At 41.1% G+C, this 18,218-nt stretch overlaps 2 protein-coding genes and 1 non-coding gene across 24 annotated transcripts in view; 2 read left to right on the top strand and 1 right to left on the bottom strand.

Annotated features, from left to right (window-relative positions):
• Nucleotides 1–499: 499 nt before the first annotated feature.
• On the bottom strand, nucleotides 500–2,954 carry LOC135503026 (splicing factor 3B subunit 6-like). Its single transcript, XM_064796288.1, has 4 exons — nucleotides 2,904–2,954; nucleotides 2,281–2,399; nucleotides 1,509–1,647; nucleotides 500–1,134 (listed from the first exon to the last, which is right to left on the bottom strand). Exons 1-4 carry the CDS (start codon nucleotides 2,925–2,927, stop codon nucleotides 1,045–1,047), a joined length of 372 nt encoding a protein of 123 aa, XP_064652358.1. The 5' UTR covers nucleotides 2,928–2,954; the 3' UTR covers nucleotides 500–1,044.
• LOC135503507 (U6atac minor spliceosomal RNA) lies at nucleotides 2,075–2,187 on the top strand. The gene has a single exon (XR_010449906.1). It is a non-coding gene; the product is annotated as a U6atac minor spliceosomal RNA (small nuclear RNA).
• A 206-nt stretch (nucleotides 2,955–3,160) lies between the features above and the next one.
• The window catches only part of LOC135503072 (tumor protein D54-like), a 49,849-nt gene continuing 34,791 nt past the window's right edge, over nucleotides 3,161–18,218 (top strand). For 18 of the 22 annotated variants that reach the window (XM_064796381.1, XM_064796373.1, XM_064796364.1 and 15 more), the window contains exon 1: nucleotides 3,161–3,291. In XM_064796381.1, the coding sequence (XP_064652451.1) occupies nucleotides 3,240–3,291 (52 nt within the window). In that variant the 5' untranslated portion in view covers nucleotides 3,161–3,239. Of the gene's footprint in view, nucleotides 3,292–4,754; nucleotides 4,866–6,874; nucleotides 6,935–18,218 lie in introns of those variants that run through there. The other 4 variants (XM_064796371.1, XM_064796365.1, XM_064796374.1 and 1 more) reach the window with 2 other exon arrangements.

Genomic DNA, 18,218 nt, shown 5'->3' with positions numbered 1-18,218 from the left:
TGATGTACTTTGGGGAAATATGCTGCCTTCAGTTATTTCAAACTATGAGAGTCGATACAGCACTGGCAGTATGGGACCATAAGGACAATAAGTAAACCTGTTCTGATATTGGAAAGAAGATTCCATTGACGATCTTCTTAGTTATTTAAGGTAGTCAATTCAACTTGGTCATGGAAATAACGTTCCATTTCAGCTGCATTGGGATGTGTACTTGCAATGGACCCGTCCTCATAATAGACAGGTGTACAATTGTCCAGTTTTCAGGATCATGGACAGCTCATAGAACAGCCCTGCCTTCAAGGATGAGGCATTTGGCCGGTCTGCACTCAGCAGAGATGGGACATGACCCTGCCCTGGCGAGATGGGCAGCATGAATGTACCCAATAGGCCAGAGAACACAATGCAAGGCTCCTCCCTTCTGATGGCTATGCAGTACCATAAAATATGCTATGCCATAAAATATGGCATGTCACTTGAAATAAAAAGCAGTTACACAGTGTTGTAATTTTGAACACATTTATTTCCAAAATTTTCAGATCGGTGAACATGTTTTGTCCCACATAATATGGCAATGAATGCAACTTTTGAATAATGAAGTCAAGTCATGTCATCTTGCAAAACTCTGAGAAGTGCAAAACTGGAACATGTGCCAACAATTACGTACAACACTATCAATTTCCTTCATGAGCCCCCTTAGCTGACTGATACTGGAATCGACTTCAAACTCCCCTCCCCCCATTTGGAAAAAAAACCATCTAAATTGTGATATTTGGACAACATACAACCACCTTGACACACAGAGATGAAGTAGCTAAAATCCCTGACAACTTATCGCCCTGGTTTACGGTACAAGATCTGTGTTCGTGACTCTTATGATGTGTTTCAAACACTGATTTTACAGCAAACCCATTCCATATTTCCTGCACACGTAGAAACACGGCTTATGTCATCACTAAAACTGAGGTCCGGATAATCCATGATGTTTCTAAAGTCTGTTACTGTACAAATACAAAATCCAATAGGAAATTCCAAGATGTGTTTCGATCACCGTTTTTCTGGCGTACTGAGTCCGTATTTTGCTTTCATTTGGTCTAATTCCTGTTTCTTTTTCTCGGTATCGATTTTTTTGAAGGCCTGCAAAGAGAAAGAAGAAATTTAGAACTGAGGGTTAGCCCGGTCTAAGATAAAACCAAAAGGGGTCCAAATCATAATCCATACATCTTGACTGTGAAACCGAACACTGACAAATTGCTTGTGACCTTTCATAAGTCTCTTCAGTTCAATTGCCTTGTCCCTTGAACAAGACACATAGCCAAGATTCCCCATACCTGGTTCCTCATATCAGGACAAACAAAACTCAATCAGACTGAGAAACTTTAGAAGCTTGCGACTGACTTCTCAACCCTGACTGAATACAAAGTCACTCCGTCAATAACCCCAATAGTTGCGCAATCGTAGTTGCAAGCAACAGATGCTCACGAAACTAAACGACCAAGAAGAATACACACCTTATTCGACTGGTAGTAGAGTACAACCAGATATCTATTACAGACGTTGAAACCTGAGAGATGGTCGCAAGCGTTCTTGGCATCAAATATGTCTTCATAAACAACAAACGCAGTGCCTTTTGTCTCTGGAGTTACACCCCTAAAAAGAGATTCAAAATGAAGTTATTTTCTGCAATCAATTATAAACAGGAGTGGTATGTATGTTAGAATAACAGTGAGAAACTCAAAGCAATACTGTAAATACTTAGGCCTATATCATGATGAAAATACTTTCAAAGTCAATTTCACTGGAGCCTCTCCTCACTCCTGACTGTGCAAAGAATATCCATCTTTACATGACAAAGCAGTAATTAAAAATAGAATTTCAAATCATATCAAAATTTAAAGGACACTAAAAAAATTAGAATTCACTTGGGGTTCAGATACGTAGGCTTGCATTGCAAAATATCACAGAACTACTAAGTTCTTGACGCAAACAGTTTTTCGTCCATCAGGATTCCAAACCATGAATACAATGAATTCAACACTGCAACACATATAAAGGACATGAGTTCCTTACCACTAATGTGTTGTTAAAAAGGAGAGAAGGTTAGCACTCCCCTTGATAAGGACGGAAGAGGTCTTTGACCTAATAACACATGTAAGGCACTGCTACCTACTTCGTAGCAGACTTATTTTTTAGCCAAATTTACAAGAAGAGAATTTTTCTCGACAAAACTGTAAATTGACCAGCACATCATGAGATACGGTCGCAATGGCTACGGATACTTACATTCTTATTTGGCGAATGGCACCATATTTCCCAAAGATGTCGTACATTTCTTCTGCGGTTATCCTGTACGGCAGATTACGGATGTACAAGATCCTGTTCACCTCTGGGGGGAGACGCACCTGGAAGACATAAACGCAAACAAGTTAAACAACAAACATGTATGCACACTGGACACTAATAACATCTTTTGACAATATAGGCTGCAGGCCTACAATAAAACAGTCAACACACCACACAATATGAATAATGAGAAAATCAGTCAGGTCGCCAACCAAGTTGATGATCAAATCACTGTGATGTTAAAAATTTGATTATTTATGGTTGACAGGTAAGGGTCTATGATCCAAAACAACCGTAACAGCACTCATCCGCTGAATAGTCACCCAAAGGGACTTCAAAAAACACAACAAAGATTAGGGGTACTGGCGAAATTTGGTTTGTTTGCGTGTGGTTTCTTTCGCCATCAACCTCAAAGGCCTGGGGAGCCAAGATTTCGGCCCAGGTAGGAAATATCTATGGTCGACTACGTGAAATAACACTTTTTTGTTAGTTTAGTACACCTCAATCGATAAAAATGTATTTCGATTTTATTATTTTGATGAAATTAGAACGATTTTTCGTACGTTTGTTTTTCGACTCAGCGCCATCTTGAATTTGCGTTTTTACTCTCCAAACAGACAATTGTGACAATTATTCATATATCTAATTCGTTAAAATGATCAGTAATATTTGGAACAAAGTTACCCTTGGTGGTTATAATTTTAGTAATAAAGTTGGTATTAGTATCTTGATAACCATTTTTACGGAATATCATATGCCAAATTTAGGAATTATTGACATCAAATTTGAGGTTAAGTTGATGATGTCAGCTGGATTCACCATTTCCGGAAGTTGAAGAGGACAACATCACAAATTTTATCATCATATTTTTGACTCATAAGGCCCCTTATTCTGCCAAAATGGACCAGAGACTAACCGAGGAGAACATGTACATGAGCAACTCTGGGGCTGGTAAGAAATATTGTCATTCATTTAAGTGATTTCATGAGAAATCTGCAGATGCATGGTTGCACATCCAGTGTCATCCAGTAGAGTTCCAGTGTGCTCCCAGTGTGCATAGGCCTACATGCACTGGGAACAACAACTGTCATCCGTGGCAAACAGTGTCAGTGTCAGGTAAATTTGCGTCTAATCATGGACAAGAAGGATGCCAAGATTAGAAGCTATGACATGTATGAGAGATGACGATTCCATGATCACCATGTTGATTGATGATGACGATGATCATGATGATGATGATATTGGTTCTCTCTTATGTCGCTGACGTTGTACAGTCATGCTGGACTGGTGGGAGTCCTGTTTTCATCGCTTCATAGTGACATCGTGCATATCAGTATCATCGCTGATCAGTGATGTCATCATATGAAAGCGGTGATTAACGCAGCGATGTGATTACGGTACTAAATACATGTATGGCCTGTGGGACTTCTGACGCAGATGCATTTCTGTATTTTATTACAGAATCTCAATTGCATGAATGTCTTTCATTTACAGAATAAGTGTTTGTATCCACTGTAGGGAAAGAGTATTTCATGCCTCTCATTCTCAATGTCTGGTATTGAATCAAAGCCATGACTACAAATAAATCAATTTTGAAATTCATACAACTGCCCAAGGACAAAGATTGGATGGACCTAGAATAGACCAAGGACGAATGTGTTATTGCCCATTGACTGAGTGGACCTAAAATAGACCCAGGACATCCAATGGTAAAGATGTTATGGCCCATTGAAGGGTTTGGCCTGAAATTGACCAAAACAAAGATTTGATGTTATCGCCTATAGTGAATAGTCTGGATAGACCTGAAATTGAACCAGAGTAAAGTCACTGTGGTCTATGATATGACTGGGATGACAACAAATTTGCCGTTTTTGCTAATGTTTTGCATTTATTATTGGCGATTATGTCAGGTGTCAAATTTATCAGACTTCAAGTTGAATTATCATTGATTATGAAACTCAGTCCGTCTGTCTGGCTTAGCATATATCTAATAGTTCTTGGCATGCTTATCACAATCACTTAACAACATACAGGTATGTCATTTGTAAATGTATGTTAACAGGTTCAATTTGTCAAAGGTAGTTTGTCCTTTGCTCGTTAATAATTATATAGTTCAAGTACATGAAACATGAAAATTGATAATCTTGATGTAGATGTAGGTTTGGTTTCTCAATAATAGGTTGCTATGGGGATTGTAGGAGGATTCTAACACAGTCCATTGTAACAAATCCAATCCAATTTCCTTGGTGAAGTCATGATATGAATGCCTATCTGGAGGACATACCTTTAAATTGAGATCTGTTTAATTTTTAATCATGATGTGCCTATATGCAAATATCACTGCTGTTGTGTGCAGTGTTACCAACATTTCTTGAAGTACTTGATTGGGTCAAGTGTCCATTCGTGTTCATAGAAGAAATCTTTCTGTGCATAGGCAGGAGGATATACTTTGGTATAAGAGGAATAAAGATAATTTTTGCTGGATTCTTTAAATTTGTTCTAAAGGAAAATGTACCATCCGAAAGGTAGGTTGATTTTGGTTTCCCTGCCAGTCTGGGATGGGGTTCCGGCTCCCTGTCTTTGTTGAAAAAGTTTGCCATCATGTTGATTGTTTCATGTCAGTTGTTCCTGTTTAAGTCTGGTGATACTCCCCTCTCTGCACTTTTTTTTGTCCATTCAATGCAGAGACCCATTCTCATTATATTCACCTGTTTTTATAACCTAGTTCAAATAGGCCTACTTGTTTCCAAATGTACTCAGGCATTAGTTAGACGGTACCTTGCTCAAGACAACTTACAAAAAGTGTCTTTTGAAGAAAGAAACTTGGCCAGCTTATAAACTGTTACATATAGGACTCCTGAGATTTTGGCCAAAATTTGGTTCAACTCCCTATCAAGAAAGTCTAGGTCAAGTCCTGGACCTGTGAGCCAAATTTCTATGATCTTCAGCGTCATAGACATTACCATAATCATTCATACTGTTTTCTTGAATATGACTATTGTTTTGGCTTTCTCTTATCAAAAACCACAGTGTCCATTATCATTCACAGACCTACACAATTGAAATATGTATCATGAAATCCACATGCATGGAAAAATATGCAGTTGTTCTGCTCAAAGTATAATCCATTTGTCACAGCTGGTCAAGATTATCATTGAAAACTAACTGATTGTATCGTTGGGTTTACTACAATGTGTGCTTAGAATTATACTGTTGGCGGTCTATGGTCATTATGTGAAAACGAGAGTCTCAAACTGATCAATGAACAATCCTAAGTCCCGCGTTGTCAGTATCTTTGAGAGTTCACATTTCAATAGTTTGCACTTGCAGGTCACTTTACTGTGCTTTGACCACTTTTTATCCCTCTATGGTCAAGGTTCATTGTTTGACATGAACAGCGTCTGCCAGTTCCCACTTTAGTACTCTTTGTCCAAGGCAAGAGGGTGAAGTGTCTTGCTCAAGAACACAGAGAAATACAGTGGTCATCATTCAAGAGTCTAACCGAGTGTGCTAACTGCTTCACACTTATCTTCCTTGAAACTGTGGCAGAAAACCAAGCCTGACTGATCACCACCAAGGGCTTTGCCTACTCGGGTCGTCTCCCTATAAATTGCCATACCAAGGAAAAACTGTGTCTTCCTCAGATATTGTATACATTTTTGCCCCCAGGCTGCTCGTCAGACATATAAAATGTCAACGCAACAATAAATAATTATAATGATACAAAATGAGAGAAAAAATTGGTGTCTTATTGTTATTCATGGCATTCTTTAGATGCTGTATTCACATGACATCTGGGTATCTTTATTACAGTTCTTGTCTTCTGACATTTACACTGTATGTTTATGTGGTCATTTCATCGAGGCACATACCGACACAAACAATGGACGTGAGACTAGGGAAATGTCAGCGGAGTACGTTGAGTGTGCGCTCGTGTACAAACGATGTAATCGACAAATGTCAAACAGGGTGAACTCCGAGTTGGTTTATGATGGCTAACATAGATGGCTGTACGATCCATGTATCTTTCTCATCATTTGAAATAGATATGCGAGAGAATTCCTTTGCCTGCAGCAACATGTCAGTGATACAACCAGATTGCCCAAGATGTGAAGGGATGATTGTGGCTGTGGGATGTTAAAATCATTCGAGTACTGCTGGCGCAGAACACAGATATGATAATTCCACAATATTTGATGAATCATGAATGATGTCAAGGATGATGTTTCGTAAAACAGAGTTGGGTCCCAAGTTGGGGGGGGGGGGGGGGGGGCTTTATTTCCATGACGTCTGACAGGGGAGAACCAATGTTAAAATTAGCCTGTGGAAACGAAAAATGCCAATCATAATGGTTTAGTGGTGTTGCATGTTTTAGGCATCCTTCTCAGAACCAGATCAAGGCCAGTGGTCCAAGATCCATTGGAAGCTGGTTCAGCTAGGATGCATTTGTTAGCCACCAGTGTAGAACTTCACTCCTTTATCGATAAAATTGTGCCTGAACGAACCATGTTAAACTATTCCTTTTGCTCTACAGCATCAGTCGAGCCGACCGCTCCGACTCTGACCCCAGACCAACCTTCAGCAAACATGGCCGGTAAGTCCTAAGAGTTACGTGGAGTGGGTACATCATGTCTGTGCACGCACCGTGGATTTGGGACATCATGTTTCTCATCCAACTCTTAGCGTGTGATGCTTCTTGCCTTGTGTATATCTGCAGCATCCAGTTATAATGCCGTTTAGTCATAGGCGTATCCAGGAGGGGGCGGGCCCCTTGTTATTTCTGAAAAAGCTTTGAAATTGACCATTTTTGAAAGTTTGAAAAATCTTGAGATTGAGTAATTTTTATTAGCAAGCACTGGAGCGCCCCAAGTTTTTCTTAACCCTGGATCCGCCTCGGATATAGTGTCTGTAAATAATTAAAATCAGTGTCTTTTTCTTTTAGGAACTTGATTTATTTGTTTGTGGCTAAATATCAGTGTCCTATGTATCATCGTGCATGATGGTTCGTCCTGTCTGAACTGGTGACCAGTGTGCGGGTGGCCTCTGTAGTAGGGTTTTGGTTGTTCACAGTGTCTGTTGTTAGGTAACATTTCTTGCCCCCCCCCCCCCCCACCACCACAACCCTTCTGCTGGCTATTTCATCCCAGCCCCAGACATCCCTAACATCTATTCTATAGTGGTCATTGCCAGTATCGTCCAATGATGCTGACACATGATTTATGCTGTGTGTTTTGTCATCAAATCCCAGCCAGTTACATATCTATAATAAATCAGACGCCGATGTAGATTAACACTATTAGTCATGATTACATAGTGATCTATGGAAGATCTAAGGACTGGGTACATTTGTCAAATCACACCACAGACTGCAGATAGATTTCAACAATCAAAACTGCAGTAGAACCTCTCTAAAAAGGACATCCTTGGGACGGACAAATGCTGTCCGTAATTGATCGGTGTCCCAATTACTGAGGTCAAATTCAATGGACAAAATGTTGTGTCCTTTGATAGAGAGGTGTCCACTAAGGGAGGTTGCGCTGTACACTAATAATCTCGAGTAACTTAGTTCTCGGGACACCCTCTATTCAGCCATTCAACGTTTTTTCAAGACATATCTTGGTAATTTTAGAAGTTGAATTCAACCAGAGTCTACTCTTATGACGTACATAGTGTGATGGTCCCTTGTACCAAAACTATGTTCAGCTTAGCATGAACTGTACGCTACATCTGATTAGGATTCATCTCATGTTGATATTTCAGTCGCCAGAACGTGTGAACATGAGATTATTCCCGCTGATTACCTGTCACGCCGATGTGACGGCAGCGTTATCACTCTGATACAGTAAAAAGTCGGTAGTGTCTAATTTGCATAATTGACTGAATGGGATTATCTCGTCGAGTGTTGCACGAGACGATGTCATGAGTTGTTTTGATAAGTTCTTAGTTCTTGTAGAGTCCACAAGGGGCAGCACTGTATTATCTGATGTGATGGAGAAGACAACAGGAAATCCAATAGGTTTGGAAGCAAGTTCTCAGCATCATGACATCCTGTCTTATCTTGCTAGATATGAAATTGAAGACCTCAAATTAAGTGAAGCCATTCCTTTAAATCAATGCTTTTTACTACTTCCTAGCGTCACAGGATCACATTAAGCGTGGAGAACATCCTTAATCCATCAGTGTGCACGTCAGGCTAAATATGGACAAAGACATTATAAAAATCCATTAGGGGTGTACGGTATCATTGGGAATCGATACCAATCTTTCGTCGGGGACAAAGCACAATCTTTGGCATCCAAGCTTTTCCTGGAGATTATAAGATCACTGGATCCCTGTTAGCCTAATACGGGCAGTGAACATGGGTCTGGGTATCTGCAATCAATAGGTTTGGTAGATTATAGTGTTGGCTTTGTAATGAGTGCTCATGCTATCAAATTGCCGGGCCTGACCTGGGTTGTGGGCCTGGGGCCAACTTGTAAATGACTATGTTCCGAGGTGGTTGAATCTCGTGGTAACAATGCCAGATTCCCAGGAAAATGCCGGGCTGCACAAAATGAAGTGGCAAATAATGAACCTTTTTGAAAAAAAAGGTGTGCCGTTTCGAAATGAACTGTGAGCCCTGGGAGGGAGAATGATCGTGTTGCCAATGATAAAAACTTGCCTAAGACAAAGTTTCATTGGCAAAACGGCTTAGAAAAGACTCCATCACGCGAACCAAATCATGATTTATGGAACATAGCCTGTGGGCCGTATCTCTCTCAAATCTCCTTCACATCCCATGATACCCATCGCCAAGTTCATTAGCCAACCACTCTAAGATGTACACTTTTTTCTTTGCTTGAACCGAGGAAGACGATTCCTAACCATTACCACTAATGGCTTGGTTACTGACTGTATAGTGTATGCCATCACTTGGCAATGAGGACGTATTCTTTTTGGAAGCGGTAACAGTCATGTATTTTGCTACAGAATAAAAGTCATGCGAATGTATCTGTGTCAAGTTTGCCTTTGATCGATACTCTGACATCAGACTCTTCGTGCATGTTTCTTTTGCAGATATGAGCAAAAAAGGCCTAAATGCCAAAAGGTTAATAATACAGGAAAAGGGTCCAAGTGAAAGGCATACTGAATAGCTATGAGAAAAATTGTGTTACTACTGACAGCAAATGATATAAAATACTAAGGGGTTCCAGAGAAGTCAACATCCAGAGGTGGATTCCGTTGAGAAACCACAGAAAGTCATTTAGATTAATGGCCGAACCAAGAGAGACCACTTAGTGCAGCTCGCTTCATATAAATGTATTACCCTAATCCATCACTGATCGGGTGACAGCAAGTGGCTAGGCAATGCTGGGGGTCTGCTGATGATGGTAGGGGGATAGAATCTGAACCATGTTTGCTGGCCAGTGTTACCCAGGGCGCAGGATTCCAAGGAGTCATTGTCTCGTGGCTGATTCCTGCAGAGACCAGGCCAGCTTCAGATAAATATATTACCATATTCCATCATTGGTTGGGTGACAGCCAGGAGCCAGAGAGTCATGTTGACCATAGGTTTGGAACCAGCCCACATTCTGGTCAAAAGTAACATCACTTCTTGTGTACCATACTTGGGCCATTTCTCCAGGGACAAGGTTGCCACAAGGTTGCTTCGACCATATTGGACCCAAGGGCGATGGCTACAGTGATTGCACTCGACAGCGAACCTAATCACATCAACCCTTTGACGTCAAGCGATAACAATCTAATCCGCTGAAAGATTACCGCAGGCAAATCCAGCCAGAACCCAACCCCTGCCTAATCAACCGTCCAAATAAAGATTGTTGGTGTGGTGGGACCTGATGAGTTGGAGATTGGTACGGCGGGAGATGTCACCATGTTGACAGAGTTAGTCCTTGAGTTGTCTTCTAAGATTTGCTTCTAATACCCTCTTGACACAGGATGTGATGGCCAAAGCCACAGCAAGGGAACACAGAGCGTCTTTGACTGATGAGATAGAAGTCAGTGCATCAGGAGATGTCACTGTGATGACAGAGTGAGTCACTAGATTTGCCATTAAGACCTGCTTGGCTGATAGCAACTACCTTGAGGTGTATAGAGCTTGTTGAAGGCAAAACTTTAGCACCCCTATAAGTCACGACTGTTACCCCCCCCCCCCCCCCCGCCTTACGTATTAGTAGAGTTGTTTACTTGTTCATCCCATTACCAAGTTTCTTACTGGTGCTGTCCATCCCCTGGTGTGGGGCGGGGGAGAATGGGTTGAAAAGAACCTTCTTTGCTGCTCCAAAAGTCTTGGCTATTTATACCTGTGACTCTCCCTAATCCCGTAATCATTAGATATATACTACTTCCTCTAACAACCAAATTTGTCACCGAAAGTTTACAATCCATTCTGCGATGTGAAACCCATGCCATGCATCTAAAAATAACCATCATGACTATTTCAGTAGGTTAATTTTTCCCAGTAGCTTTCTAAAACGATTATACTTTAACCAGTCTAGCCTAATTATTCCTATGACTGTTCCCAGCTCTTTACTCATTCATCTCAAAACCAAATTTGTCCTGGAAGTCCACAATCCATACCACAGTGCGCAACTCTTGCGTTTAATAATAACCTTCAAAGCTATTTCAAGTGAAAGCAAGGCTGTTGTCGTCATGGTTTTCCCAATAGGTCAGCTCCTTCTTCTATAAATAGGTACACATTTATAAAAAGAGAAGTCTGTCTATGAATAGAACCAAGTTACAAGGGTTAAAATAGGATAATCCTGTTGATACATTTCAAGAGGACAACCTTCTTCACCAAATTTGTCATTTATAAGATGACCCCCCCCCTCGACTTTTTGTTGGAATCACCGGAACATCATATCAAATGTGTTATTGATGGTAATTGCGTATCTGTTTGTGCTTCTGTCGATTATAGGATTCTAAACGAGGAAACCTTCCTCGATGACGTGCCGATTCCATATGTGTCATTGTTTTGTACCCACCCCCTCATTTCAACTTGCTACGTCTGAACACCTGAAGCTATCGCTATGGAGAGTCTGGAGCAATCCTATTGCTATCTGTCGGTTTGTCTGCTTGATTATAGATTACATTCTGAACCTGGGAACTCCCCTGCTTGTGTTGACGCGTCCATACCAAATTTGTCACTGAAAGATGAGACCCCACTTCGCCCGAGGCGTGAAACTTCCAACATGACAAATATTGATTGGCAACATCCAGTGATAACACCGCAGTAAAAGTATACTTGGCATCAAGCGGAACTTCACTCGAGCCGTATATGGTGTGCAGGCAGCGCTGCCGTCTACGTTAGCTGAGCTATATTGGTGACGTCGCTAGTATATCAAGGCTAGCATGGCTAGCTTGGATAGTTACCGAGAAGATCGCTCGTGCTGCATCACTGGGGAGTTACAGCGGGACATCAACGCTCGTTAGTCACAGTCTCTGTCGCTTTGTTTGAATCATACGAAAACGGGATTCAGTCGAAAACAACGTTCAGGATTTCTTTGTTCATATGACAGATTACATTGTGAAATATCGCTGTGGATAGTCACAGTTTCCTATCATAAGTCCATCAAGCTTCAACCAAAAACATAGCTATCTGGTCCTAAAGTTGATTATTTCTGGATTACTTCGAGGATTGCCTATAAAATGATGGTTTGTAATGGTGTTGTTTGTGTGTCCGATTTCCCTGATTTGTGTCTGTTTGTTCCTCAAGTTGATTTCTTTCAGGTTTCGTTTTTGTCGATGCATTACTTCTTTCTCTGGTACACTATACATTTTGTGGTTAAATAGTTTTAGGTATTTCATCTTCAGACTCGGATAAATCGCTTTAGAATCTTCTTCTTATGTTTAGGCCCAGATAAAATCTATGCATACATTGTATTTAAGTCTGCCAAAATTGTCAGATTCCCGTTTCATGCAGGTAACCAAATGTCTTGATCTTCATTAACAATATCTACAGGAAATGAACTGGAAGGAAACTGGCAGAAGTGGTTTTGAAAGCAATACCATCAATTTGACCAACTTCTGTGAAATACTCTTCATTCAAACATTGTCTTGATCAGGCAAATCCTTCAGGCTTGTTCAGAAAGAAAACGTATTTGATCATTTTCTGTTCATCTGCTCCGCGCAGATGTTTGTTTCTCGCTGGGATTCGCTGACCCTTCAGGCACTCTGTTTTTCCTAAATTCAATCAAATGCATCTTCAAAGGATGATACACTCAAAACTAAGACTTTTCATCCAAACCATTGATATTGGTCTCCTCAAAACAACCCAAAGAAACGCCATCCTTTGGCCGCCATCTGTTTTTCCTTGTAATCAATCGATCTGTCTTCTAAGTACTCAACATTATCATTCCCATCGAGAATATTGAGAACGGCGTCCCAGGGATCACTTCCCCTTGAGGCATCGTCGCTTTTCTATGGAATCGGTAGTTCTGTCGTTTTCTGCATCAAAATGAGATATTTCTGCAAGAAAAGTGTGCTTAGGGTTTGCCATGTAAGACTCTTACCCATCCAAGAAAATACTCTGCATTCACCTCTTTCAGAGCATTTGGTTTTAGACTTGAATACGCCTTGCACGAGAATGTACCTCATTGGTGACATCCGCTATAGTCTGATTGATTGATTCATCATCCTCGCCAAGTTTGGTACTCTGTAGACTAACTTATTCATGTAGAAAGATGACGATGGGGGAAGAAATGGCTACTGTTCACCGACCTTATGAAAATGAGTCTAGAGTATCATTGCTCTTATAATGTGGTTCTTTTGTGTTCAGCCGAGATATTAGTTTGGTAGAACTTTTGTCAGAGAATTCCCATAGTGGCTATTGATTAGCAGCTGCCTTTACCTAAGTCTCAGAACGCTGATTGATGAAGGAACAAGATAGAGTGTGTTCTATCTCTTTTGTCTTAGTTATTACTGATCAAAGAAAGAACCATGATGAAGTGTCTTCTTTTGTTCTTTGTCTCAGTTATTGATTCAAAGGTGACATTCTGGACAAAGGTTGGTTAGCTGTTTCATTAGAGGATGTAGTTTTAGCTCTGATTCTTACATACCTTCTTTGGCAGTACAGATTTCAGAGAGTTTCCTGACCACTCTCGATTCATGCCTAAGACCTCATTCTTGTTTGACGACAAGAAGTAATAAAGTGAATTGAAAAGGATATAAATTTATGATAAGTCAGCGTACAACACTAGTTTACTTTTCTTATTCGTATTAGAGAGGTTGTACTGATAGCATAACTGAACAATCACCGGAAGTAAGGCAGCGCATCATCGCAAAAAGGAATAGATTAAATGTGACGCAATATTGCAAGATTGCCTAAGTGATGCTGACATTTCTTCCCGAGTGAGTTGCATCGACTTCAAAGAGATGCGCATATAATGCTCTGTGCAGGCCATTATAATCGGAAATATCTGCTTTTCTGGAAGGTGAAACATCAGAATATCTCCATTGACCATATGGCGAAATGTCAAAGCTTAGTTTGGTTTCATGTTAATCGTGGACGCTTATGTATGTTGTGTACAAAATAGTACATTTTCGTCAGTGGTGTACAACTACAAGGCATTGTTCTAACATCCATCAGTTGTTAGTCATATCTGAAGTGCATGTGCTTGCCCCGGTGTTGATATTGAACCAAAGTGACTATCTCATCTTCTCATACTGATACAAACGTGGAGAATTTCATCTGAATTTGTTGTGAGGGCCTACTGGAACAACTGTGAAAGGGCCAAGCAGAAAAAAAACATATTTACTTTCTTCTTCTTTTCACAACAACAGTTTCATTCAGATAATTACTATGCACCGGTTTCTAATCAAGTTCCATTTCCATCTCACTTCAAGTTCAACTTAATTAAAACCGGCGCGATAGGGATTTAGATATTGTTGTCAGTGACGGCGTACGGCATGTGGGACTTTAGCAACGAGGTCATTTTACTGATTAAAGTGGAACCCATTGAAATTAGATATCAGCTCCCTTGTCCCGGGTGATTCTGTGAGTGACTGGTTTTTGGAGGCAGAGGGAGCAGTTGCTGAATGAAAGAATGAAACTTATGCACCAATGTTTATCTTCCCTAAACAAATATATGTGTTCTGCTTCAGTCTGTGTTGCTACCATCTCTACATCAGTCATCATCCTGCACCAGTCTATGTTGTGCTTATTGCTGCTGACTTTGTTGTGTTCTGCTTCAGTCTGTGTTGTTACCATCTCTACATCAGTCATCATCCTGCACCAGTCTATGTTGTGCTTATTGCTGCTGCCTTGTTGTGTTCTGCTTCAGTCTGTGTTGCTACCATCTCTACATCAGCCATCATCCTGCACCAGTCTATGTTGTGCTTATTGCTGCTGACTTTGTTGTGTTCTGCTTCAGTCTGTGTTGTTACCATCTCTACATCAGTCATCATCCTGCACCAGTCTATGTTGTGCTTATTGCTGCCTACTTTGTTGTGTTCTGCTTCAGTCTGTGTTGCTACCATCTCTACATCAGCCATCATCCTGCACCAGTCTATGTTGTGCTTATTGCTGCTGACTTTGTTGTGTTCTGCTTCATTCCGTGTTTCTACCATCTCTACATCAGCCATCATCCTGCACCAGTCTATGTTGTGCTTATTGTTGCCTACTTTGTTGTGTTCTGCTTCATTCCGTGTTTCTACCATCTCTACATCAGCCATCATCCTGCACCAGTCTATGTTGTGCTTATTGCTGCTGACTTTGTTGTGTTCTGCTTCAGTCTGTGTTGCTACCATCTCTACATCAGCCATCCTCCTGCACCAGTCTATGTTGTGCTTATTGCTGCTGCCTTGTTGTGTTCTGCTTCAGTCTGTGTTGCTACCATCTCTACATCAGTCATCATCCTGCACCAGTCTATGTTGTGCTTATTGCTGCTGACTTTGTTGTGTTCTGCTTCAGTCTGTGTTGCTACCATCTCTACATCAGTCATCATCCTGCACCAGTCTATGTTGTGCTTATAGCTGCTGACTTTGTTGTGTTCTGCTTCAGTCTGTGTTGTTACCATCTCTACATCAGTCATCATACTGCACCAGTCTATGTAGTGCTTATTGCTGCTGACTTTGTTGTGTTCTGCTTCAGTCTGTGTTGCTACCATCTCTACATCAGTCATCATCCTGCACCAGTCTATGTTGTGCTTATTGCTGCCTACTTTGTTGTGTTCTGCTTGAGTCTGTGTTTCTACCATCTCTACATCAGCCATCATCCTGCTTCAGTCTGTGTTGCTTATAGCTGCTGGCTTTGCTGTGTACTGCTTCAGTCTGTGTTGCTTATTGCTGCCAACTTCACTGTAAACTGCTTCAGTCTGTGTTGCTTATAGCTGCTGGCTTTGCTGTGTACTGCTTCAGTCTGTGTTGCTTATTGCTGCTGGCTTTGCTGTTTACTGCTTCAATCTGTGTTGCTTATTGCTGCTGGCTTTGCTGTGTGCTGCTTCAATCTGTGTTGCTTATTGCTGCTGGCTTTGCTGTTTACTGCTATATTCTGTGTTGCTTATTGCTGCTGGCTTTGCTGTTTACTGCTACAGTCTGTGTTGCTTATCGCTGCCAGCTTCCTTTGCAATGCTTAAATCTGTGTTGCTTATTGCTACCAATGCTCCTTTCTACTATTTCAATCTGTGTTGCATTTTGCTTGTGCTTCGCTGTGTACTGCTTCAGTTTGTGTTGCTTATTGCTGACGCTTTGCTGTTTACTGCTATATTCTGTGTTGCTTATTGCTGACGCTTTGCTGTTTACTGCTATATTCTGTGTTGCTTATAGCTGCTGGCTTTGCTGTGTACTGCTTCAGTCTGTGTTGCTTATTGGTGATGCTTTGCTGTACACTACTTCAGTTTGTGTTGCTTATTGGTGATGCTTTGCTGTGTACCGCTTCAGTCTGTGTTGCTTATTGGTGATGCTTTGCTGTTTACTGCTTCAGTTTGTGTTGCTTATTGCTGACGCTTTGCTGTTTACTGCTATATTCTGTGTTGCTTATTGCTGACGCTTTGCTGTTTACTGCTATATTCTTTGTTGCTTATTGCTGACGCTTTGCTGTTTACTGCTATATTCTGTGTTGCTTATTGCTGACACTTTGCTGTTTACTGCTTCAGTCTGTGTTGCTTATTGCTGACGCTTTGCTGTTTACTGCTACAGTCTGTGTTGCTTATCACTGCCAAATTTTCTTTGCAATGCTTCAATCTGTGTTGCTTATTGCTACCAACGTTCCTGTGTACTATTTCAATCTGTGTTGCATTTTGCTTGTGCTTCGCTGTGTCCTGCTTCAGTCTATGTTGTTGATTGCTGCCAACTTGGCTGTGAACTGCTTCAATCTGTGTCGTGTACTGCCTCATTCTGTGTTGCTTATTGCTGATGCTTTGCTATGTATTGCTTCAGTCTGTGTTGCTTATTGCTGATGCTTTGCTATGTATTGCTTCAATCTGTGTTGCTTATTGCTGATGCTTTACTGTGTACTGTTTCTATGTGTGTTGCTTGTTGATGAAGGCTTTGCTGTGTACTGCTTCAGTCTGTGTTGCTTATTGCTGATGCTTTGCTATGTATTGCTTCAATCTGTGTTGCTTATTGCTGATGCTTTACTGTGTACTGTTTCTATGTGTGTTGCTTGTTGATGAAGGCTTTGCTATGTATTGCTTCAGTCTGTGTTGCCTATTACTGATGCTTTGCTATGTATTGCTTCAATCTGTGTTGCTTATTGCTGATGCTTTACTGTGTACTGTTTCTATGTGTGTTGCTTGTTGATGAAGGCTTTGCTGTGTACTGCTTCAGTCTGTGTTGCTTATTGCTGATGCTTTGCTATGTTTTGCTTCAGTCTGTGTTGCTTATTGCTGATGCTTTGCTATGTTTTGCTTCAGTCTGTGTTGCTTATTGCTGATGCTTTGCTGTGTACTGCTTCAACCTGTGTTGCTTATTGCTGATGCTTTGCTATGTATTGCTTCAGTCTGTGTTGCTTATTGCTGTTGCTTTACTCTGTATAATGCTTCCATCTGTGTTGCACTGCTTTTAACATCCATTATGGCGCTCCTTTCCACTACCATCTTCGCACTCCTTGCAGCTACCATCATTGAACTCCTTTCACATACCATTGCTGCACTGCTTTCCACTTCCATCTCGGCACTGCTTTCATCTATCACCGCTGCACTGCACTGCTTTCAGCTAACATCTCTGCACTGCTTTCAGCTAACATCTCTGCACTGCTTTCATCTATCACCTCTACACTGCTTTCATCTACCATCTCTGCACTGCTTTCATCTACCATCTCTGCACTGCTTTCATCTACCACCTCTACATTGCTTTCATCTACCATCTCTGCACTGCTTTCATCTATCACCTCTACACTGCTTTCATCTACCACCTCTACATTGCTTTCATCTACCATCTCTGCACTGCTTTCATCTATCACCTCTACACTGCTTTCATCTACCACCTCTACATTGCTTTCATCTACCATCTCTGCACTGCTTTCATCTACCACCTCTACATTGCTTTCATCTACCATCTCTGTACTGCTTTCATCTATCACCTCTACACTGCTTTCATCTACCACCTCTACACTGCTTTCATCTACCATCTCTGTATTGCTTTCATCTATCACCTCTGCACTGCTTTCATCTACCACCTCTGCACTGCTTTCATCTACCACTTCTGCTCTGCTTTGCACTCATTTCAACGACCACGTTTGCACCACTCTAGGCTGCCATCCATCCACTGCTTTCAGCTACAACCATCGCACAGCTTTCATCTATCATCTTTACACTGCTTTCAACTGCAACCCTTTAACTGCTTTCAAACACCATATCTTTACTGCTTAAAACCTAGCACCTTCTCACTGCTTTCAAATAGCTGGCTTCCACTTTACCTCCTACATCCACAGCATGATG

The sequence above is a fragment of the Lineus longissimus genome, chromosome 19, assembly GCF_910592395.1.
Source record: "Lineus longissimus chromosome 19, tnLinLong1.2, whole genome shotgun sequence".
NCBI classification, from domain to species: Eukaryota; Metazoa; Nemertea; class Pilidiophora; order Heteronemertea; family Lineidae; genus Lineus; species Lineus longissimus.
This window is presented reverse-complemented; position numbering and strand designations above follow the sequence as displayed.

Excerpts from the sequence above, each read along its gene's own strand:
- LOC135503026 (XM_064796288.1), bottom strand. The coding sequence starts at position 2,927 with ATGGCGCTGAGTCGAAAAACAAAC. Across the intron at positions 2,400-2,903 it reads CGCTGAGTCGAAAAACAAAC|GTGCGTCTCCCCCCAGAGGT; the intron begins GTACGAAAAATC and ends TATGTCTTCCAG. Across the intron at positions 1,648-2,280 it reads GCCATTCGCCAAATAAGAAT|GGGTGTAACTCCAGAGACAA; the intron begins GTAAGTATCCGT and ends ATCTCTTTTTAG.